The sequence below is a fragment of the Acinonyx jubatus genome, chromosome A1 (genome assembly GCF_027475565.1).
Source record: "Acinonyx jubatus isolate Ajub_Pintada_27869175 chromosome A1, VMU_Ajub_asm_v1.0, whole genome shotgun sequence".
NCBI classification, from domain to species: Eukaryota; Metazoa; Chordata; class Mammalia; order Carnivora; family Felidae; genus Acinonyx; species Acinonyx jubatus.
Window position 1 is genome coordinate 69,045,210 of NC_069380.1, and position 24,295 is coordinate 69,069,504.

General features: G+C 42.5%; 1 protein-coding gene and 1 long non-coding RNA gene across 23 annotated transcripts in view; one reads left to right on the forward strand and one right to left on the reverse strand.

Annotated features, from left to right (window-relative positions):
- The window catches only part of DOCK9 (dedicator of cytokinesis 9), a 289,683-nt gene that overhangs the window by 104,477 nt on the left and 160,911 nt on the right, over nt 1-24,295 (reverse strand). For 21 of the 22 annotated variants that reach the window (XM_053217409.1, XM_027065148.2, XM_053217390.1 and 18 more), the window contains exons 5-13: nt 24,145-24,214; nt 22,213-22,308; nt 21,077-21,211; nt 15,300-15,474; nt 14,326-14,393; nt 4,636-4,710; nt 3,232-3,372; nt 2,730-2,933; nt 2,221-2,343 (exon numbers count right to left, since the gene is read on the reverse strand). In XM_053217409.1, the coding sequence (XP_053073384.1) occupies nt 2,221-2,343; nt 2,730-2,933; nt 3,232-3,372; nt 4,636-4,710; nt 14,326-14,393; nt 15,300-15,474; nt 21,077-21,211; nt 22,213-22,308; nt 24,145-24,214 (1,087 nt within the window). The remainder of the gene's footprint in view (nt 1-2,220; nt 2,344-2,729; nt 2,934-3,231; nt 3,373-4,635; nt 4,711-14,325; nt 14,394-15,299; nt 15,475-21,076; nt 21,212-22,212; nt 22,309-24,144; nt 24,215-24,295) is intronic. The other variant, XM_053217345.1, reaches the window with a different exon arrangement.
- LOC113601095 (uncharacterized) lies at nt 9,679-11,842 on the forward strand. Its single transcript, XR_003422244.2, has 4 exons — nt 9,679-10,009; nt 10,612-10,800; nt 10,919-10,994; nt 11,329-11,842. It is a non-coding gene; the product is annotated as an uncharacterized LOC113601095 (long non-coding RNA).

The window sequence follows — 24,295 nt, forward strand, 5'->3', positions numbered from 1 at the left end:
AACATAAGGTATGTAAGACTGAAAAACTCAATTTTGTCTTTGGTCTCCCCCGCCCCTTTTCTTTCTTTCTTCCTCTTTTTTAATCTATTCATGATCTACACCTACAGAGACTTCCTATAAGAGTTTCTTCCTCCAAGACAAAATTTACTCTAAATGATGTTCTAGACCATCTTGGAAAACAGGAAAGAAACAATTCTGACATGCATGAGAAAATCATCCTTCGGTAATATCTCTGCCAAAATTTCTATTCTGATACAACATGCTTGAGAGCAGAGAGATATAAAACCTATTCTGATATAAAAAGGTTAATCTCTGCCTTAATTTATTACTTTGGAAGTGTGAACGTATGGAGTAACGTACACATGGCTGAGCTGTGCATCCCACACGTAAGGAGGGAAGAGCCGACTTCCACAGATGCTCGGCGGCCACTGGGAAGCGTGGAGGAGAGCATCAAGTCTAGCCCAAAGTGAAATGTGATTTTGCACCATCATGAGCTGCCAAATTTTAAACCATGCATGTGGCAGGCAGAAGAGCAAAGACGGTGCATTTAGGCCCTGAAAACGTATCACATACAGTCAGGGGAGCCGATCTCATCCTGGGCCTTCATTGATTATTAATCAAAACACTGAAGAGCTGAAAGAGCTTCTTATCCAAGGTTTTACAAACTTGATTTAAAAAATAAAATCGCTTCTTCTCCAGAGACCAAACTTGACCCAGCTGTTATCAGCCAGAAAGGCATACTGTTGGAGGCAGTGTGCCTGGGGCTATGGGTTCTCCCCTGGCTGGGGCTGGGATAGATGATAACGTTGTCCTACATGTGTCAGTGATTTGCAGCATCCCCAGCAATGTCTTGTATATTTAAAAAATTTTTTTATGTTTTATTTTTATTTTTGAGACAGAGAGACAGAACATGAATGGGGGAGGGGCAGAGAGAGAGGGAGACCCAAAATCCAAAGCAGGCTCCAGTCTCTGGGCTGTTAATATAGAGCCTGACATGGGGCTCAAACCTGTGAACCATGAGATCATCACCTGAGCTCAAGTCAGATGCTCAACCAACTGAGCCACGCAGGCACCCAGCAATGTTTTGTATATTATCTGATCTCAGCGCTGTTCCTGAGAGGAGGTGGGGCAGGTAGCAATATCATCCTTCAACAACAGATGGGACACCAGAGCCCAGAGAGGTGACATGACTTCTCCAAAGTACCTAGGCACTCAGCACCCAGGTCTCTGACTCCTACAACCTATTCTTTAACAACCACCCTGCAGCTCGTGGACACACCTGTGGTGTCTGGCCGGCCACAGACAGCATGAGGGGAAGCTCTGATTCAGCTCAGGAAATGTCCCTTAGAGCCTTTGGAGGTGTCCCCTCCTGCTGCTGACCAGTCCTCGTCAGTGTATCAGGGCCATCTCCCAGACGAGCACTTACAAATACTGTAAAGCCAGCAGAGACAGAACTCTATTAGCTCACTCTACCAGGTAGCTCAGCGTGCTGGAAAGTGACAGTCAGGTGCCTCTGGTCACTCTAGCTGTAGGGCACTGAGCAGGTAACTAAACCTTAGTAAACCTCAGTTTTCTGATGCCTGAGAAGAGTTCTTGACTAGATAACCTCTAACATTCACATCTGTGTGTGTCCACCAAGGCACTCCGCAAGTAGTGAGCACTATGCCAAAGTAAGGGAAACACACCAGACAGCTTGTATGTTTCCCTTCCCTCTTCTACCCAAGGTCACCTCTGCCACCATGACCTGCCCCGTGTGACCAAACAGGGCACCTGAAGCACTGACCTCACTGGTCAGGCCATCCCCTAGTCTCCAGCCTCAAGTTTAAGTGTAAATGGACCCAAAGATAATTCCAGAACCTGAGAGACACGTCAACAAGTGGAATGCACTCTATTTGAATAGAATATATGTCCTTTTTAATGACAGAAAGTTTACTGTTAAGCTCATAATTCCAGTTTTGCCAATTATTTTAGGATGTTAGGATTGTCTAGACAAATGAAGGATTTTATTTACATACAGGACTACTTTTCAATGAAAATTGGACACATGAGGTTAAGAGTAAATCTATGTGAAGAGTGCACATATTTTAAAATATAAAAAGTATAAATACATCTCGCTGAATACATAAGGCTTAACTCTGATTTCTTTAAGCGTTTCTATTTTCAGAGGGCCCTTTTATTGAATTGATGTTTATCATCATAAAGCATAAAAGTCACTCATACCTTAGAAGAGTCTGAACTTTTCATGTATGGCTCGGCACCGTGTGTGATGCTCCCCTGAAGCACTTTTTCAATTCTAGCCACCAGAAATATATCAGGATGAGGACACGTGACTGAAAATATTCCCTAGGGAACAAACGATTTTCTGTAGTGAGTAAAATTCACACCCACGTTAAACAAATCCCCTGAACATGAAACGTTCTGAAGCAACAAAGAGTGCTAAAACACGCTATTCAGAGGCACTCAGTGCTTTATCGCTAGTTTATCATCTGATCAAAAAGGCAATTTGGTCAGGGGGGTGGGCAACTAGCAGAAAGTTTAGAAAAAAAAATGAGAAATCAAATACTGCTTCTTCTTCTCTCAGCTTGCCTTTCCTGCCTGCTTATATATGCTGTCGATATAACCAACAGTCTCATTTCCCCTAGCTGCGTGCTACGGAGTCTCATTATGCATTCACACAGCAGGTGCAAGATAAGTCTCAGTAGGGACGACTGCTGGGCTCTGTCTCCCACCTGCTTCGGATACTGCATGGCAGCTTCGTGAAGGATGTCCTGAAGGGCAGGTGAGCTCTTCCTGCCACCGTTCACCAGAGCTGGGGACGTGGTGGCCAGCATCTGCCTCACGGAGAAATGGTTCAGGTCCACGTGGAAATCGGCAGAAATCTTTCGGTTGTATTTTATGTCAAACAGGGATAGAGTGACAAAGAAAGGCTCGACCTGAACAAAAAACAAAAAAACAATCCAGACCGTCACTACAGCTCAAACTGTCTGGAAAAGAGAATGCTGCTATCGAAGAAGAAATTACAAAACCTATTTATGATAGCTCAAGAGAAAGAAGTCTCCACCCTTTCATTTGTCACAAATATCCTGTCCCTGAGGCTAAACAACCCTCCGCATCCTGATCTAAACACTGCACTTCTCTGATCAGAGACTAGGATTTTCTGTCCAGACTGCACTGCAACTGGTACATCTGCAATCTCTATTTCTTAAAATACTTTTTTAAGAGGAAAATTACATTTGTAGTGGGTCCTTCTTCATTTTCTGCAACACAGCATTGCAAATTGAAAGATAAATCATTGCACTTGACGAGAATTCTTTTTCCAAATTTCTCTTCAAATGGCTTCACTTCTGGTTCAGCTGATGTGAAGTCAAGCTTCTTTAAAAGAAAATGTAAATACATAAATATATTATGTTCACATTAAAACAAACTCATAATAAATGTATCCTGAGGAAACTCCATAAAATACAAAAAGGCTAAACTCACTTAACTCACAATAGTGCTGCTATTTTATAAGTTTATATAGTTTATAACAGTGGTCAAATAAATGATGGTATATCTACTCCATGGATTATTATGCCAAGCTTAAAAATTATGGTTAGGAATACCTCAAGTGTCCATCAACAACTAAATAAACAAACAAAATCTGGTATATACATACAATGGAATATTATTCAGCCATAAAAAGGAAGGAAATTTTGACACATGCTACAACATGGATGGACCTTGAAAACGTTATGCTGAGTGCAGTAAGCCAGACACAAAAGGATATATATTGTTTCACATAAATGTGGTTCCTAGAGCAGGCAAATTGATAAAGACAGGGACAATGGAGGTCACCAGGGAATGAGGGGAGGGAGGAATGGGAAGTAAGTGTTTACTGGATAGAGTTTCTGCTTGGGATGATGAAAAAGTTCTGGAATGGGTGGTGGTGATGGTTGCACAACATCATGAACGTACTTAATGCCACTGAACTGCACACTTAAAAATGGTTAAAATGGTAAATTTATGTTATGTATATTTTATCACAACAAAAAATTGTCAAAAAAGCAAAAACATATACATGGTTATGAAATCTGTGAAGCAAAAAAGACATTTATTATTAAAGTAAATGGGGTAAAGAAGTTCTATTAAAAAAATCACAAATGAAAAGGGGAAAAATATGGGAGAAAATACAGCAGAACCTTCATCCCCTCCCAGCTGCCCTGGACCCCCCCCCCGACCCCCGCCCCACCACACCAAGTGTGGATTTTGAGGGCACAGATGTGGATCACATGCACCTTGGGTGAGTCAGGAAATACCACTGCCAACTGGGCATCTTCAGTGATGCTTATTATTGTCTGATGGTCTTTCTATGGGGTAAATTATATGCTCTCTATGGATTGAGAGTGTCTTTGGGTAAATCCCTCAGTTTTCCACAGTCTACTGAATATGGAACACTCACAATGGAAGTGGTAATGGGGATGAGATTATGGTTATTTTTTATTTTTCCTTTTCCCCTGAATTTTCTGTATTGTTGTTATGTTGCTTACCAGTCCAAAGTAAACAAACAAGCAAATACAGAAATAAAACAAACGTATCATCTGTCTGTTTTCTTTCCCCGACTTCGTTTAAAAACGTAAACATTAAAATAGTTCATACCTGGGCATCTGGGTCCAAGTAAAAAAGCTTAACTCTGCTTTCACTTTTCAGTTTGATTTCTGCTTCTCTGGTACTCTGATAACAAGATAAACAAAAAATAAAAATTACGGTTAAAAAAAAAAAAAACACCCTCTTCTCACAGACGTGTCCAAACATGTTTGTCCCGTCCTGAAGATCAGGCTGCCAGACAACTCTCCTGTCATCCTGGAGAGTCAACTGCATGTTGAACAAGGTGACACCATCAAAGGAGGTAGCACACCAGAGTGCCACAGGGGAAGAGAAGACCTAATCCTGCCCTTATGAAACTACAGTCAACTTCAGGGTCAAAAGCAGTCAAAGAAAGCAAAAGGAAATAATTAAACATTACTTTCAAGAAAGGTTTCATAAAGTGATGGAAGAGGGGACAGGCTATGAATGCAGGAGTAGAACAGCAAAAAGTAAGAAAACATGAATATCTGGGGCTGAATGAAAAGGACACACAGCACAGACAGACGCTGAGTGGGAAATGAGCCCAGATGGTAAAGAGAATTTTGAGTCCATCTAAGATTGAGGTAGAAGCCCAGGAAGAGAAAGGAATAGATCTGCAATGGTGGGCCAGAGAAACTATGGCAGATCTTGAAGGATTGCCATTGGTGTTTGTGGCAGGCAGGAGGCAGCATTGCTGGTCTAGTCAATAGATATTTACTGAGCACCCAGTATGTGTCAGGCACCAGGGACACACACGTGAATGAAACAAAGCCTCTACACCCAAGGAATACTAGCGAAGACAATATAAACAGGTGGTAAGAATGGCAAAGAAAGTGTAAGGCACAGTGATCACTAACCTGGACCAGGAGGTGGCAGTCGGAAAAGAGTTCCCAGAAGAAGACCCACCTTGCATTACAAAAACATTTGGCAGAAAAGGGGAGAAGGGAGTTCTGGGAGGAGGTACTGCAGGTACAAAGGTATAGTCACACTTGAGCAATGATCAAGTCATTCATTGGGCATGATGGGAAAAGTAGAGAGAAATGAAGCTGGGATTTGTGTGTTAGGGACTGTGGATTTCCTCCAGAAGCCAAAAACACCCGGCACTATTTTAAGCAAGGGAACAAAATAACCAGTTCTGCATTTTAGAAGAACCCCTTGGGTAGGGCTGAGGAGGTGGGTTAAGGGGAAGACCCACATGGGCTCTTTATCACACCTGCCTCCCATCCCACAGCAGAGTCCATCACAGAGCCCACAGTCCCCATGTGGGTGGCCTGCTGTCCAGTGAACCCATTAATTGAGATAGGTTTGTGGAGAGGGTGATAAAGTGGAGTGTGGAGATGCCTGTAGACAGAGAGATGGAACTTGAGCACGAGGTAGGGAGGAAGGCTGAAATTACAGACTTGGAGAACATCAGTCTAGAGGTGGCAACAGAGGAGCCTTGAGAGTAGTTGAAATTCCCTGGGGGAAAATGTGAAGGAGTCTGTAAAAAGAAACCCTGGGGCCCCAACACTGAAGGGATGGCAAGAAGAGAAGCCATGGAGGGAGACAGACAAAGGGGCTGGAGAAGAGGAATTTGGGAACAGAAAGAAGCTTCTAAGACATTCACAAGGTGGAAGTCATTGCCAACCACATTATTTTTCGTGCTTGGTGCCTCTAAATCTGTATCCATTCTTATGACTCTCAATCTCCATGGTTAAGTCTATAGAGTCAGAATGGAGGGTCTTCTCTCATCTGTTCTTTCCCCACAGACCGACTCACATCTCAGCATGTGATGAGGGCAGTGACAGACACAGTGGAGGGGGTGACTTACCATCTCTGCTGGTGGCTAAACATGGTCTATTACATTTCTAGATCACCACTAATAAGACTGAACATCTTCCTAATATTCTCAGCCATGCGGTTGAGTTCAGAATGCTAAGCCATTCTTAGCAATGACCCAAACTCTATCATAACTCTACTTAAAAACCATCTTTCTCTGACAAAATGAAATGACCACCAGAACACTAAGAAACTGTGTTCTAGTTCTAGTCTACTCGTTCACTAGTTATGTAAATGTGAGCAAGCCGCGTAGCCTCTCTGGACTCCACTTTCATTTCTGAGTAAAAATGTTGAATAAGATGATGGCTAAAGTCTCTCTGCACAACACGGTTTATCTGGCCATTCTCTATGGGAGCTTTAAGGCTTCTGGGGGTAAGGAACACTCCTACAAATCGTGTGATTTGAGCCGATGCCCTATGGGGGATGGGACAACTTTTTAACTCCATCTTACCTGTCACCGTTCCTATTTTTTCACATCACAAGAGCCAGAACATGTGGCGTGTGGAGTTTACTTAACTGCACCCAAGAGAATTTGCTTTACTTTGTGCCCAATCCATGATGTTTCCCAACAAAAACATCAGTACCAGGTGCTGTAAGCCACCACCAACAGTAATGCATTCTACTTCTGAATTTCCGCTGGAGTCCTTCAACAAAGGCAAGTCCTGTGATCTCAGACACCACCGCAGAGCAACGGATTCTTAATGTAGATACAATCCCTGGTGCCTTTTTGAAAGACGCTTGTTGTCTCACACTGACTACGAGACAAGATGAGAAATGAACACGGCACAGACGACTGCTAGGAGGTCTGTATAATCAGAGGACAACCAGGGATGCAGACACATTAAAAGAAAAAAAAAATCAACAACGAGCCAAAAGAGACTCAAAGCATCCTGATGTTGCCACTAATATCCAGGGGATATATTCTTCACTAGAGAAACCATTTAATGGGAAAGAAGCGACACCTTTAGATGTAAAAATAACCTAAAAGCTTACAGTCTACCTTACATACATTGACAGCTGTGATGATGCTGATTAAAAGCAAACTCAGCTCCTTCCCCCATTCCTTCCGTGGCCTACGATGCATTAAACAGAGGGGATGCCTAACAAATGGTATTTGAAGGAATTACCAAGTAAAACCTAGGCAGAAAGAAAATGTGGCTTGGGAGGGGCAGGGCTTTGCCCTAGAGTCAGGGAATAACAAATATCTGGAAGTATCATAATGATAAAAGGAAATTTTTATGGATAACAGCCAACATTTCTATGCTATTATCCTAAGTGCACATTTAAATCTTATACAACGATAGAAGGTGGGTCCTAGTATTTTCCTTGTTTAAAAGAGGAGACACTAAGGCACAAGGAATTAATACTTTGCCTAAGACCTCAACACATTCAATAGAAGCCTGACTTCTAACTGAGGCTGTCTGGCCTTGACTATTAGAAAAGAAAAAAAGGGGGCACCTGCATGGCTTAGTTGGTTAAAAGCATCGGCCTTCAGCTCAGGTCACCATCTCACAGTCTGTGAGTTCGAGCTCCCACGTAGGGCTCTGTGCTGATAGCTCAGAGCCTGGAGCCTGCTTCGGATTGTGTGTCTCTCCCTCTCTCTGCCCCTCCCCCCACTCGCACTCTCTGTCTCTCTCTCAAAATAAAATAAAGACATAAAAAAAAGTTAAAAAAAAAAGAAAGAAAGAAAAGAAAAGAAAAGAAAATAGGTAAAGAATATGAGCATGCAAGTCAGAGAGGAAGAAACCCAAATATATGATAGTAGGAAAATCTCACCACTAAGCAGCAAAACACAAATTAAAGCAGGGAAATACCATTTTCACTCCTCTGGTGAAGACACAGAGAAATGGAAATGTCAGTTGTTCCAACTTTTTGGGGGAGCAACCTGGCAATATTTAAAGCATTAAAAACACAATAACCTCTGACCCAGAGGTCCCACTTTGGGGAACATCCCTAGAACACAGTATTTTGTAAAGAGGTCACGTTGTTTACTGTGCACAGATTGTAGAGACTAAAAAAAGGAAAATAACCCAAAATGTTCATGAATATGGAGATGTTAAATAAAGTGCATAATATCCATATCTGTAATACCACGCAGCTATGAAAAATGAGTAAACTAGACCCTCTACAGCCCCAGAGGGACACCTACAAGATACTTTTAAGTGATGGAACAAGTTTCAGAGTCATGTATATATATCATGAACATATTTTTTAAAAAACTACAAACGCTATATATGTGTGTATGTTTCCACGAGCAATCGGTTTGACACCAGGGGAATTACAACAGGTTAGTAACACTAGTGCTCTCTGGGTGTTGGGGTGGAGGATGAAGGGGAAAGATTAACTCTATATAACTTTGGATATTTTCACTTATTATAGCAAACACACTTATTTTTACTTAAGTTTCAGTAAAGACAATAAAATAAATTCCTGTAATGAATACTTTCACAGTCTAAGGACCCACAAAACATAGCTATAAAAAAAACATTATCCCACAGCCTATGCCACCCAGCACTTCTCAAAGTGACAGAAACCAGCCCTCCTCTTAAAATAACCTGTGGTTGGTCCATACCGTGGAGGTAGGAAGAACTGGACTGGCTTTTCCCCGGACCCTGCTGCTGCTGTCCTGCTCACAACCCGTCTAATACTTTGGGTTCAGCAGAAAGGAAAACATGAAGAAAAAGGACAATGACAGAGCCGTCATCTGTAAAAACTGGTACTTGCTTAGAAGTCAAGAGAATGATTCGTCTAAAACAAAGGCTGTTCCCCTCACTCCTGTGAGCCCTACCTTTAACCACTAAAGACACACCCTGACAATGCTTTCTTCCTCACCTAAGATGCAATTATGGACCAAACATTCAAAGGGTTTCCAGAAGGACTGCCACAGGCTTCAAGCATACTCTGTGTCTTAAGTTCATCTCTGAGCAAGCAAAACAATTAAATGTCAGAGACCGTGGCCAACAGCATCTTATTTTGAGGATGAGTTATCAGAAAAACATTGTGCTGGCTGTTGGCTTAAAGAGAATAGGTTGGAACAAGAAGACTTAGCAAATTCCTTTGAGGCCAGAACGTATATTTCTTAATTTAAAGAGCTGTCATGATTTGTTTCCACTACTTGCAAGGTATCTAATGCCCCGGGACCACTATCTCGTCCTCTGTGTCACAAACCAATAATAAAGCACAGAGAATAAGGAGGCCCAAGAGATGGAATGCTGGAATGCCTGCTGACCTCATAAACAAAACCCCAGCCACCTCCGTTGTATCATAACACAATGACATAGTTCTCTGGATTAGGATACAGGGAAGGAAGCATCTATTACAGACTTGGTTTAAAAAAGTCAGAAAAGGTATCTGTGAAACTGTTTGGGTTCCAACATATACTGCTAAGCCTGGCCGACTGACCCTTACTCAACCTCAGTGAGACTATAAAGTTTGAGACACAGTAATTCATCTTGTGTTCAACACAAGGTTTACCTAGAAAGATTAAGTTCACTCGCTAAAAAGTTATAAAGTAACTGAATGTGAGCAATTTTGGATTAACATGAAACAATGCTTTTCTTTCAGAACCACTTGGGGAGACAAAATTAAGGTGAGTTGTTGTTCTCTGAGTACCAAAGAAACCTACAAAAATAGAAAAGCTGTGAAGGAAAATATAGGGTGGGAGCATGAGGGTTTTCTTCATACTGTCTTTACGCAAGGAGGTGACATATATGTACCAATGACACCTAGGATAAACATAACCAGTGAAAAACATTATTAAATGAATCATACTCGGGTTTACAACCTGATTGCCTTACCCCTTGACTTTGTAGAAAAGAAACCAATTGACTAACTTTAACTACAGTTTGTGTAGTTAATAAAAATGTTTATAAGACCATGTGCTCTAATACTATACGTGCTGTTACATTTACAACAAACATGTATTTGGTTCCATATTAGACAACAGGAGGAAAAGAAGAGATTTTAGGGTAGGTACAGTGTGTCTTCAATAAGAAAACAACAAAGATGTTCAGTACTAAATGTACAAGCAATCTAAGGGCCAAGAATGTACAACATATTCTGAAAACCTAGGCCCATACCACCCTTGTCATATGTCAAGGGCCCCCCTCCATTATATTCCAAAATGAGACATCAGTTATTTTTGTACCGAAACAACTTCCTGTCACTCATATCCTGTTTGTTATGTCTCAGTCACAGTGGAAGACAAAAGCCGGGGCAACAGGATGAATGCAGCAGAAAGAGGAGCTGACCAGAGAGGAGCCTGCCATTAAATCACACAGTCAGTACCTCCTGCTTGACTCCACCGCTCGTCTTTTCTCTGCAACTTATTTACCTGTGGCCTGACCTCCCGCTGGACCCTCCCTTACACCTCCATCCCTGGTATTGACTTCTTGGCCTCTTCATCCCTGATTAAACTCCCCTCTCCCAAGTGGCTATGCACACAGTCTCTTTCTCCTTCACCCCGACCCCCCCCCCCCCACCTCTACTTCAACTGCAGATTACACAACTATGGAATCCATTCCTCTCAAGATCAAGAGGACCAGCAGTCAGTCAACTACCTGCTTCCTTAACAGGTACAAATGTCCCCACCCGGACACAGTGGAGAAGGTTATAAACTAAGCTAAGACCACATTGGTGCTTGGAGCCCTGGACTGTGAAGGGCTGAGAGTCCCGCACAGTCAGGCCTGGGCTTACCCACCCCACAACACCACACAAGCATCACAAGTGTGCCAGCAGCACGCTGCCTGCATGGCAATACATCTTCATTCTTCTTTTTTTTCCCTTTGAAAAATTACTTGCTGCCCTTTTTCTATCTTCTGAAATAAAAATATTTTTAAAACACTTAGGAGCTGGGGTCGGGGGCAGAAATAACAACAGCGAAGCCCCTTATAATGCTTTCTTTTTCAGGCTTTGACCATGACCACAGTACGAAATACGTTTATATCACAACCCAATACATATACACATACTACATTGGGCTGCCTGGGTGGCTCAACTGGTAGAGCATGAGACTCAGGGTAGTGAGTTCGAGCCACATGTTGGACACAGAGATTACTTAATAAAAAAGTTTTTAAATAATATCTGTCATTATTAAGGGTAGTATATTTAATATTCTCTATCCAGTTCTATTCCATTTATATTTTTAAAATGTCTGGGTCATATAATGTTAAGTTAAAGAAGCCTCACGTAAAAAGTGCATACTGTATGATTCCACTGATAAGAAGGTCTGGAACAGCACAACTAATCTACAGTGACAGACATAAAAACAGCAGGCATATCAGCTGGGAGGGGAGGACAGGATAGCCTGCTGGAGTGCTAGAAGCGTTCTATGCATTGATCTGCGTGGTGGTTATACAGGTGCCCAAATGTGAAATCCACTGCGCTATTCAATTAGTGTTCCATGTAAGTTCTACTTCAATTTAATTAATTAATTAAGCAAAGCAAAATAAAAAGAAATGGGGGGTTTAAACTAATTAATCTGATTTAACCAACCAAAACTGCTTCAACTAACCTGTTACACACAGTTTGAAAATAGCTCTAAATATCTTTGTGTGTGTGTGCGTTAACTCTCTTATATATGTTATCTCATGTAACTAAACTAAGGAAAGTTTAAAAACTTTCCTAGGGAGCGCCTGGGTAGCTCAGTCAGTTGGGAATCCAGCTCCTGACTTCGGCTCAGGTCATGATCTCATGGTTCGTGAGTTCGAGACCCGCGCTGGGCTCCACACTGATAGTGCTGAGGCTGCTTGGAATTCATTCTCTCTCTCCCTCTCTCTCTCTCTTTCTCCTTCCCTCTCCCTCTCCCTCTTTGCTCTTCCCCTGCTTGTGAGCTCTTTCTCTCAAAATAAATAAACTTAAAAAAATAAAGTAAATAAAAATTTTCCTAGGTCTTAGGATTGAGAAATATTGAATTATTATGCTGGCCAACTACAGGTAGTCAGTGAGAGAAGAAAGGAGGGCACAACTCCTGAATGTCTTCACAGGGAGAAAAAAAATACAGATTTCTAATTAATCAACATTAAGCTCAAACAATATGAGTCTTCTCCTAGGTGTCCACGGTGTTCACCCAGTAAGTGTAGAAAGTTACTTTCCAAGTTCTGGATTGCATTGCATATATTATCTGCTTCAATAAATAAAATGGGTTTAAACATTCTGCTTTGAGAAATTACGAGCCCCCCAAATATCCAGAAACAAAAAAAGTGAATCTCAATGCAAAATACAATGCATAGAAGTTCACAGCACAAAAACACATACACACAAGCCAAAAGCCGTCCCAGCTTAGTAGGCGGTTACAATGGTGACACTAAAATTAGCTTTAATAGGCAGGTGCTAAAAAGATACTGTGGTAACAGTCAAGTCTTGAAGAAAAACAATACTCTCAAGTCCTAGCCAGGGAGGGAGATTTTATATTTTAGAACAGCCATGTTGTCTTAAAGTAAAGGTCAATGCTGAATGCCAGTCTATTTATAATCGTATATGGATAAACCATGTTTTCTATTACAGTGTTTAAGATGTGGGTGTGTAGGGTCTCTATTACACTGTATTCGCAGAGATGAAGAAAAAGGCAGTAAAAGAGCAAGAATGGAAATGGCTGGAGAAGACAAAGATATTTCTCTCATTTAAAAGAGAATCATTCATAGATGCACACAAGGAGACAAGTACAAGGATATTCATTGTAGCATTGTTTGTAATGGAAAAAAAAATTGGAAATAACAGAACAGCTAAAATAAAATGCTTACACGGTGCAATCAAAGGGATGAACTAGATCTATATACCAGCTTGGACAGAGCTCAAAATCAAAGTTGAATTAAGAAAGAAAAGTACAGAATAATATGTTAGCATTTATATAACATTTAAAAAAATTTTTTTTAATGTTTCTTTTAATTTCATTTTTGAGTAAGAGACAGAGCACGAGCAGGGGAGGGGCAGAAAGAGAGGGAGACACAGAATCTGAAGCAGGCTCCAGGCTCTGAGCTGCGAGCACAGCGCCTGATGCGGGGCTCGAACTCACAGACCGCGAGACCGTGACCTGAGCCGAAGTCGGGTGCTTAGCCGACTGAGCCACCCAGGCGCCCCACATTTTTAAACATATGAAAGGAACACAACCATGTAGATCATTATGATAGATACACTGGGAGAGATATAGAGATAAAATGGAAGTAATCCCAGGAAACTCATAACAGTATCTGTCACCGCTTGAGGCTGTGGAGGAGGAAGGGAATGGAGTAAGGATGGTGTTTAAAAAGAACTTTAACTATAGTTGATGTTTTATTTCTTTAAAAAATATGGAAGCTAAAAGGACCACAGAGTAACAGGGTTGAATCTGGGTCATGGGAATAAGCTCGGCTGTTTTGATCTTTGTGATTTTCAGTAACTTTAAGGTTTCTCAAAATTATTGAAGACAAGTGTAACTTTTTTTTTTCATTCAGAGTGACCCAGAGGCAATTTACAAAACTCAGGCAACCCCTGTTTGGTTTAGCAGTAGGACTGTCACAGACCACCCTCTTTGGAAGTGTGTCTATTAACGTGAATAGGAGAGCGTATGTGTGAACATTGTAGGTACCATGTTAATGTGGGAAACTGTACCTGTGCGTTTTGGTTATTTCTTCAATACTCGTCATCTGGTAGTAAACATTATGGAAGGGCAGAGACACAGAATAATAAAAAGAATAATCTGTACAGCACTTTCCAGAAAACAAGACTAAAATCTGACTCAGGTGAGTATTTTACCTCCCCTCACATTTAGGACAGAAAATAGAGAGCAGTAACCATAATGTCTTTTTTAACGATTTACTACAATGTAATTGTTAATCATTTCAATAGATTCCATCCTGGACAAGCTAGGAAATGAGAAATATTTCAGTATCATTCTATGAAGGGCAGAAGACTGAAGATGATTATTACCTTGGCAAGTTCAGGCAGGTAGCTATCTAAACCGGAACCAGAACCTTCCAATTTGCTTTGTTCATCATCTAAAATGGCAAAACAGATGACCTGAGTTACTTGTAATTGAATGTATTTTATTTAAAGCAGGAGGTCAAAGGCCATTTCTCTTATATTCACCCTTGAATGCAGTGGTTTCCAACTCTAAATGCCCATTAAAAACACCTCAGAGCTTCTAAAAAAAATACTTATACCCAGGGTTGAGAACCAAATATTTAATAATTGATACAGCATTGACACTGTCTAAAAAGAACTGATATTAGTTATGAATACCAGTCTGCATGGCCACATCCATCAGACCCACTAAAATGCCTGCCTGGGTCCCACCCCAGGCCAACCAAATAAGGAAGAGAATTTTTTAAAAAGTTTCACAGAATTTCTAAGGTACAGCCAGGGTTGAGATTCACCGGGCTAAGGGCTTGAAACAAAACATGAATTGTCAAGAACATAGCCAGATTCTTCCCACCAATGAGGCTTCTGTCCATCTTAACTTTGTCTTAAAAAATCTAAAGGATAGGATTAATGACAGTAATAACCATAGTATTTTAAGTGCTGATTTTGTGCCAGGTATTCGAGACACATAATCTTATTTAATCTTCCCATCGACCAGCAAGTTCTGTTTTATTCTTACTTCACAGATGGGAATACCGAGGCTCAGAATATGTAAGTAGCTTGCCCAAGGCCTCACAGCTGAAAAATGATATTGCGGAGACTTGAACTCAGTCTTCCTTTCTTCCCCGAAGCTGTGGCTCTTCCCATTTAAGGTTTCCTGATAAAAATGTTGTCAGGGTAGTAAATTCTAATGTGACGATATCTTTGCTCACAAGCTCTCTGTGAAGAGCTCACATCTGCCCCATTGCTCATGTACCTGGCGATACACAGGCTCCCTATGCCCTGAAGTATGCATGTCCCTGGAGAAATCGAGGTCTGCTTACCCTCATGAGAGTCTCCGTTTCGCTTTTCTTGCATTGCAGCCTCAAAGTTGAGCTGGAGAATCTTGTTGAGAGTTGTGATCCATTCTTCCATTTCGACTTCGCTGTCTGCAGCCAAAAGGTAGCTACTTTTGTCCTGCATCTTGAGCTCAAAAGCAAAACGTCTAACTTTGTTGTTCTGAAATGGAAAAGGAGTACAGAGACACATTTTAAGAGAACTGGAATGGCCTTAAAATTTTTCCTCTTTATTATTTTCTGACTGATGCTATCTCATTGGCGTTTGGGGCCAAGCTATTTAAAAATGCACGCCCCTGGGGCACCTGGGTAGCTCAGTCGGTTGAGCGCCTGACTTTGACTCAGGTCATGATCTTGTGGTTCGTGAGTTCGAGCCCCGCCATCAGGCTCTGCAGAATCGAGCCCCGTGTCAGGCTCTGCGGAGCCTGCCTAGAATACTCTCTCTCTCTGCCCCCCCGCCCCTCCCCGCTCAAAACAAATAAATAAACTTAAAAAAAAATGCAAGTCCCTTCCCCACAAACCCTCATCACTCTCTACCTTCCCTGCTTTATTTTCTCCATAATTTTATTTTCCCATCTGACACATCATGGATTTTACTTGTTGCCTGTCTCCTCAAATGGAATGAGAGCTCCTTAGGGTAGAGATTACTTTTGTTCAATGTAACATCCAGATTTCTAGAACACTGCCTGGTACACAATAAGCTCTGGGAAAAAAAAATTTACTGAATGAATGAAATTTCACTGAAAATTTTCAACTCCTCCAGCTCCTTTTTTTCCTTTGATGAAGTAGTGCGTGGTATCCCATTTTATAAAGCAAACATTATCTCTCAGTGTGTTTGACCTCCTCATCTGGAACTTTCCCATCATTTGTGAGTCCCCAGAGGTATTTGGACACCATGTCTACAGCCTTCCCTCATGCCTCTAGTTTTTACACCTGTCAAAGGGTGTCCAGCTCCAAGTACAAAGACAGTAGTCACATGCATTAAATGATGGAGGATGAAAGTGCCCTAGATCAGGGTTTCTCAGCCTTGGCACTGCTGATGCTTAAGGCTGGTAAGTATTGTGGAGTTGGCCTGTGCACTGCAAGATGTTTAGCAGCATTGCTGGCCTTACCCACTAGATGCAGGGAACATAACCCCAGTTGTGAAGATTAAAACACATCTCCAGACAGTACCAAACCTCCCCTGGTGAGCACAATCGTCTCCAGGGAACAGCACTAGAAAGAAGTTCGGCTCTAAGGACCACAGCCCAAGATTCCTTGCATGTACAGGCTGAGGGCAACCTGTAGGGGGCAGAGTAGCCCTCACCCACTAGCAGCTGGCTGGCTAGCCGCAGTCCCTGAGAGGCTCCTCGGTGTAGGTGGCAGGGACGCCCTGACACTCCCCAAGGTGGCCGTGTTCTTGGCAGCGTGCTTCTCAGAAACACGCAGGCCACACAAGCTAAGTACATACTGCCCGCTGCGGGTGCCTCACTTCACGTCAGGGCCAGAATCAGACAGGAGTCAAAAGGCTAGGTACGAAATATGTTTTCTGTCCCAGTCACAACTGTGAAAATAAGTTAAAAGTGGGGGAGACATCAGGCCTTGGTTCTAAGTTATTCCTCTTTCTCAGCCTGATCTTCCTAATCTGAAAACAAACATAATCAACTTCAAGGTTCTAAAATGCTTTTAGGCCTTAAGATTCTACACTGGATTACTTGCAGGTTTATTTAAAATCTTCAGTTTATGCATTTCTTTAAACCCATAGCATTAATCAACTACTTTTTTTTCCACAATGTCCAAAAGCAATTCAAAAACAAACAAACCACAGTGTTGGTGCTTAGCTTCCAAACAGATGTGGATAAAAACAAATTATTTAACTTTTTGAAGCCTTAGATACAATTCATCAAATGTTAAACACCATCAGCCACATCTGATGAAGAAAGAGTATGAAGGAAGAGAATATGAAGAATATGAAGGAAGAGATGTCCCTTAAAGTCAGGACCTAAGGTCACGGAGAACACTGCACAGGCTGACCGACAGCCCGGGGATGCCGGACGCACAAATCACCTACACGCTGTGCCGAAGACAGGCGACAAAACTCTTAATAGTTTTGCTTTAAACTTTTCTTTAAAAGAAATGCCTGAAGATTTAACTAGAAAGTAACTTGAAAGGTCTCTTAGCTCAAGAATACAAATGAAACCCCTACTTGGAAATCCCATACAAGAAGTTAATTCACTGTCATTGACCGTTTCTGGTCCTGCCTACTTTACACTGTGAAGAAACGTACTTTGATGTATTGAGAGACAGAGAGACACAGAGCATGAGCAGGGGAGGGGCCGAGAGAGACAGACACAGAATCTGAAACAGGCTCCAGGCTCCAAGCTGTCAGCACAGAGCCCGACGCGGGTCTCGAACTCACAAACTGCAAGATCATGACCTGAGCCAATGTCGGACACTTAACTGACTGAGCCACCCAGGCATCCCTGGGGCTGTTTTTAAATTGGTTTCCGGTAATCAAAAATACCAAGATTTAAGTAAAATTTTGTATTTCTGGATTTTTTTGCTAAAAACAAGACAAAAACAGATCATCTGGCCCCCTTGAACTGATAGCTCCGCCCAGCATCAGCCACAGCGGGGAGGCGGCTGGTGGCCCCACGAGACGGGACCATTCGTGCTCCAGTTTGTCACAGAATGTGATGCATTCCCTCTTGCTTTCCACGCAGGCCTGTTCTTTTACTTAATTTTCCTGCTCAGCTCCTGCAGGTGTCTGAGTTTGGACCCCTAATTTCCACTGCTGGTTTGATGGAGGAACAGGGTCTGGACTTGCTCTCCCATCACAACCACTAGAAAACTGAACAGAAGAGATGAAACAGTATTTGCGGATATTTGACCACAGGTAGGGCAGGACCATGACCCCTGCTGGACGGGACATAGATGAGCTGCACCCTAGCAGCCCTTAAGCTTTCTGCTGGAGGCGGTGTCTGGGTTGTGGCCCGGGAAGGGGAGCCCGACAGAGCCCTGCAGTCCCCCTAAGTTAAACAGACTGAGCAGAGCTCCAGAAGACCAAGGTGGCTATATTACACAGGACACAGTTTCCAGAATGAGAGCTCTTCCAGAGTTCTCAGCACGTAAGACAAAACAGATCCAAATCTAGTAGTAAAAATTCTGAGTCATGCTTTCATGACGTGTCCATGTTCTGTTTGTAGGTTCTGCCTTAACAAACAGTTTACCAAAAAAAAAAACCCACATCAAAATGAAGACAAAATAACCCAAATTGCAAGTCACTAGAGATAAAGAGAAGATTAAGAAGAGCAGGGACATCAGACCCCCAAAACAACAACATAATGGGGTGTCTTCAAATTCGAAGGTAAATTTCACCTTGGATTTCTACATACACCCAAACTATCCATCAAGTTTGAATGCAAAACCAAAAATATTGGCAGATAAGCTAACTCGCAAGAAATTAACAACTTCGACATTCTTTCTCAGGAAGCTACTTGGAGGAAGTGCTCCTCCAAAATAAGAAAGTGGAACAAGAAAGAAGACATGGGATCTCGGAAACAGGGAATCCGACGCAGGCAGGAAGGCAAAGAGTTTCCAGAATGATGGCTATCCAGAGGCTGAGACAACAATTCACACCTAGATTAGAGCAGGAAGGAGGGCTGCAGGAACTAAAATCCTACCTTCCATAATGTCCAGAAGTGATGAATAAAAAGCAGTGGACGTGCCTTTTCCAGCATTATGGAGGCACATTCCAGAAAGAAGAGTGAAAACAGCTGAAAACGATCACGTCAGGGGAGTGGGGAGAGGGTGAGGCGGAAGACACTCGGGCAACAAAGTGCTCGCAGGGTTGCCTTTCTGCACTGCTTGACGGTTTAAACCAGATGAATGAATTACTCGGGATGAAAATGCAATGTAATTTTCAACATGTGAGTACATAAACAAGTACACACCTGAAGGTCAGGCCGGAGAGCTGTGTCTCTAACCTCAATCACACTGGCCCCACAAAACGACCTTTCTTATTAGAACTGAGCTTCGGGCCAATGTCATCAGCCAACACTGAGTCATTTTAGGAAGAATTCTCTGATAATGGTGACTGCATCTATTGTGAGGAGTTGTCAGGGAGATTGTTCATTAACCACACAGTGCCCTCTGTCTCAGGGCCCCCATGAGAAATGCCTGAATGATCTTCATTCTGAGATTACTCGGGCAGCTTCTGGCTAACTGGATTGAAAGGGTCTCCAAGCTAGGAAGCACAGAGCCCAGTTTGTCACCCACCCACAGCAGGTTTTAGGTCTCTTGAACACCTATGCTTCTTTCTTAGCTTAATTCCTGTTCATCTCCTCCCTACCTTGACTCCTTGTTCACCTCTCCTGCCTTCAAACACACTTTAAATCTGTGCTATCCTGTGTCTTATGTTTCCTTGTAAGTTACTGCCTTAGACCTTTCTGGAAAGTGGCAGGGGGGTGGGGAGATGGACGGACAGATGGGGAATCTGGCAACTTGCTTTCAAAGACAATTCTGTTAAGGTTTGGAAGGTCCTACACCAAAACAGCAGCTTTCGGTCCTACACCGAAACTGGTAACAGCAGCTCCCTGGGAAAGGGAGAGATAGGGATCAACAGGGACCTCCAGTTTGTAATGGTCTGATTTTTTTTTATAATGTGAGTACAGTTATGCATTATGTATGATTAAAATTAATTTTTAAGTGTATTTATTTATTTTGAGAGAGAAAGAGAACCAGTAGGAGAGGGGCACAGAGAGACAGGGAAACAGAGGATCCTAAGCAGGCTCTGTGCTGACAGCAGTGAGCCCGATGAGGGGCTTGAACTCACTGAACCATTAGGTCATGACCTAAAAATAAGGGGCACCTGAGTGGCTCAGTTGGTTGAGTCTGACTCTTGATTTTGCCTCAGGTCATAATCCCACAGTCATGGGATTGAGCCCTGAGTCGGGTTCCATGCTGAGCATGGAGCCTGCTTAAGATTCTCTCTCCCTCTCCCTCTCCCTCTCTCCCTCTCCCTCTCTCTCTCTCTCTCTCTCTCCCCCTCTCACCTGCTCGCTCTTGCTCTCTCTCAAAAAAAAATAATAATAGTAATTTTTAAGAATAACTCTACAACTGCAATAGCACTAACAAAAATATTCAATACTGGCTGAATTCTTACCATGTGCCAGCACTGTTCCAAGCTCTTTTTTCATATATTAATTAATCCTCTCAATAACCATATTCAATACAATTATTCCAATTTAACAAATGAGGAAACTGAGGCACAGAGAGGATCAGTGTCTCCAAAGCTACACAGCTGGTAGTGGTAGAGCAGGGATTTGAACTCAGTCTGGATCTGAAACCCAGTCTCTTGACTAATCCTGTTATTGGTACTATGAGAGAAATGATAAAACTCATCACGGAGATGCTAAGAACTGTTCTGAATATTTCCAAATGAATTCATCCAGTCCCCTCAATTTACTCTACTAAGGAAACATAATCATTACCCACATTTTGCACATGAAGAAACTTTTGGTAATAGCCTGGCCAAGGTCACACAGCTATAAAGTGGTTGAGCCTTAAACACTGGAGCTCAGCCCCACGGTGCTCAGCCGACTACAATAGAAGTCTGCCTGTTTCACGTGTATCTGATGAAAAACGAGCCTTTACTTACCTGACAGCTGTTCTACCTCCTCCCCCCGATACTGCCATTCTTGGAAGTATTTGCTTAAATCTGCAAATTCACAGATGGTACTTTTACAGATCAGAAAACTTGATGATAGAACTCTACTCATATTTACCTGAACCACACCCATACAGGAATCCAGAAATATCGATCCTTTCGGTTCCTTGGAGATCTTTTCATCTTTATAAAAATTCAAATTGTAGGATCCGTCACCAAGTTGAATCAGGTGGAAAAACCGTCTTTTAAATGACTGGGAGAAAAATACATACACAGCTCTTGTTTCAAAACGAAAAGAGTCACAGTCCCTACCAATCACTCACAGCTACACACGTGTTTTTACACAGTACACACGTGTAAAAACCGTTTCTATTCTCTCTAAAACCAATCTAATCCTGGCCAACGCCCCAGGTAAGGGTGAGTTAAGACTGTCCATCACGTCTAATAATTTCAGTGCGTTTAAATTCTGAGGAGGTGGTTCACTTAACATTCATGGGTCATTTTTTCTTACCCACAGCATTTGATATTTTTACATAACCACCCAAAAGCAGTGCGATGAGCTCCAATTTGGGATGCAGCACAGAAGGATGGAAACTTTCTCAAATCCCCAGGGTTTCTTGCTCACGCAGAATAGGAACTTTTCTCTGCCTCGTGACACTGAACGATTTTCCAGCCTCAGGATTATGACAGTCCGCATTTCCCTGGATTTCCTTTTTCTCTCCCCGTCCACCCTCCCTCCCTTCCATTATGGCTCTTCTCTTCAGTATTCATGCTGCTCTTCCTCTGCACCTACCTCTTTCCTGAATGGCTTTTTATACTAGTTTTGCTCTTCTCTTTCCAACCCCCTTCCAATCAAACCATTTTCCTTCCAGTCCTCCAGCTTTGCTCTTGTTCACCTTGCCACAGTAGACCTCCCAAAAGTGCTTAGACTTAGCCCCTGGGTGATGTGCTTGCAGGTGCCACGATCGCTTTTGTCGTGGGTACAGAGAAGAAAGGCTGCGTCGGCAACTGTGCCTTCGCACCAGCCCAATGATGAAGATCTCGTCACGCTGGTGGTCGGGCATGAAGCAGGGGAAGTGGGTGCGAGCAGGACGGTACCACTGGAGGTTGATCACCAGGGAGGCATCTTATTGACCAGACAATGTCACTTTTGTCAGGAAGAACAACATGCCCATTCATTTTGAGCATGATTCCCAAGACCTATAGCAAAAAGGGTTTCATGAGAGGGGAGTGCAGGGTGATGGACTGCCTTACCCTCATGGTTACGCTTATTGCACTGTTCATGTTGCCTTTGTACAGCCACCCATGCTTGGTGATCCCGCCCTTCTGAGAGCCGAGGGAGGCAGCATCCTAGGAGAGAAGGAAAACCACAATTGATCTCCAGTCACTACTAATCTTATCTGCTGTGACTCTGGTCAAAAGGAAAATCATTCAACTGGTGCCGGCTTGCCCCATCGTGCCCCATTACTGGAGTTACCATCTGCCACAAGTCACTTTAGAGCCGGCTCGGCAGGAAAAGAGAGGGAGAAGCATCAATCCCTGAAAGCTCTAGTCCATTAAAAGGCAAAGCTAGTTCCAGTCCAAATTTTTTATTTTTGAGTATTTAATGAGCCACAGAAAGTACATACCATACTTGACCACTCAGGTTGTAAGGTCCTGCTGGGTTTCATGAAAAATATTTTCAAATTACACTCCCCTATAATTGGAGGACAAAAGCAAATTCCTGGAAAACTTCCCAGAGGCTCAGTTCAGGGGAAGGTGAACAAAGAAAAGAAGGAAATGTGAGGCAACAGAGAAAGGAGGGATGAGAGAAAAGGATTGGGCAATGGAAAAGAACGAAAGAGAGAGAGGAGAGGGGGAGAGTTAGGAAAGAGAAGGGACGTGGCTAGAAAAATAAAAAAACATGTTTCTGCACGCTCCAGCTCCAAGTGTGGGCTCTGGTGCAGGGAGGCGGGCATGGGGTCGCCAGTTGCTGCTGAAAATATGTCAGGCAAACACTCGTACATGTAACAGACAGATGACAGATGTGTACGTGTACACACACACACACACACACACACACACACACACACACAATCTGGCAGGCTGCAGCTGGCCCTGGCCCTGTGGGTCCCTGCCCCTCTAAGGCAGTACCTGATGGACGTTCAGTAGGTACAGGAGGACGAGAGGGCCACTCACCGTCATGTTACCCAACTCACATCCCATAAGACCAGTCTCCAATTATGATCTTTATTTTTGTAATCAAAGAGACAACTGCAGAAAGACCCATCTTCTGTTTTGTTTTAGACCATCTCAATGTAATGTTGGTGGTTTTACTGTTCTTATTATTCGTAAGAACAGAAATAACTCATCTGTCTAGGATTTGACAGTTTTCAGTGTGCCCTTCGCATGCGTTATTTCGATTGGTCCTACTCTTACTACTAATCAGCACCAAGTGGTTTTACTATCTTGTTTCTCACTTTGGACGGTCACTTACTCTTCCAGAATTATTTTAAAAGTGGTTTCTAAAATAATTTCCCACCATGGGCATTGTTCACAGTCTTGAATGGCTGGTGTTACAGCTTACCTGATGATTAAAAAAAAAAAAAGGAACCTCTCCCCTCTAAACTCACAATGAGGCAGCCAATACTGAGCAGGGGAGATGAGAAACGCAGAGGACAGCTAGCCCTGACTTGTTATTAGGTCTCCCTTGCTCAGTGGCCAGTCACCTTAATGCCCAGCTCTCTCTATAGATTTCTTCAAGAGAAGGGGGAGTGCCCTTGTTTAAGAATAAAAGAAAGAAAAAAGCTTCTTGATACCATATGCGTCACTCAAACCCATCATTGAAAGCAAGAGCCATTTAAAGTCTACTGGCGGTTCGTTTCAAGATAGTCTGCTGAAAAACAACCTAAACTTAAGGTCTAAGTAATCTTGGTGTCTCTTAACAATGTAGCCAAATCTTATCCAGGCCTTTGAAAATGATCTCGGAACAAATAAACAAGACAGGAAGAACTTGCAATGCTAAGCAGTCAAGTTGAAATGGAGACCTTATTTCAATCAATCCAGTAATACATCGAATAAAAATTCTTTCCCCGTTTCAAGAAACATTCCAATTCCCCTTTTGGCTTAAATGTTGGTAATTTTCCAACGGATCTTGTAAAGTCTGTAAACGAAACCAGTTTCCAGATCCGCAAGCGATAACCTTACCTCATCTTTATCAACTTCCTCATCGACTTCATAGACGTGAACTGGAAGTTTATCCAACTTGGCCACTTTGCTTTAAAAAGAAGAAAGAAACTTGTTTTATAATTACCTAATCCATGAAGAGATGCACTTCTTCCCCCATGAGAGGAACAGA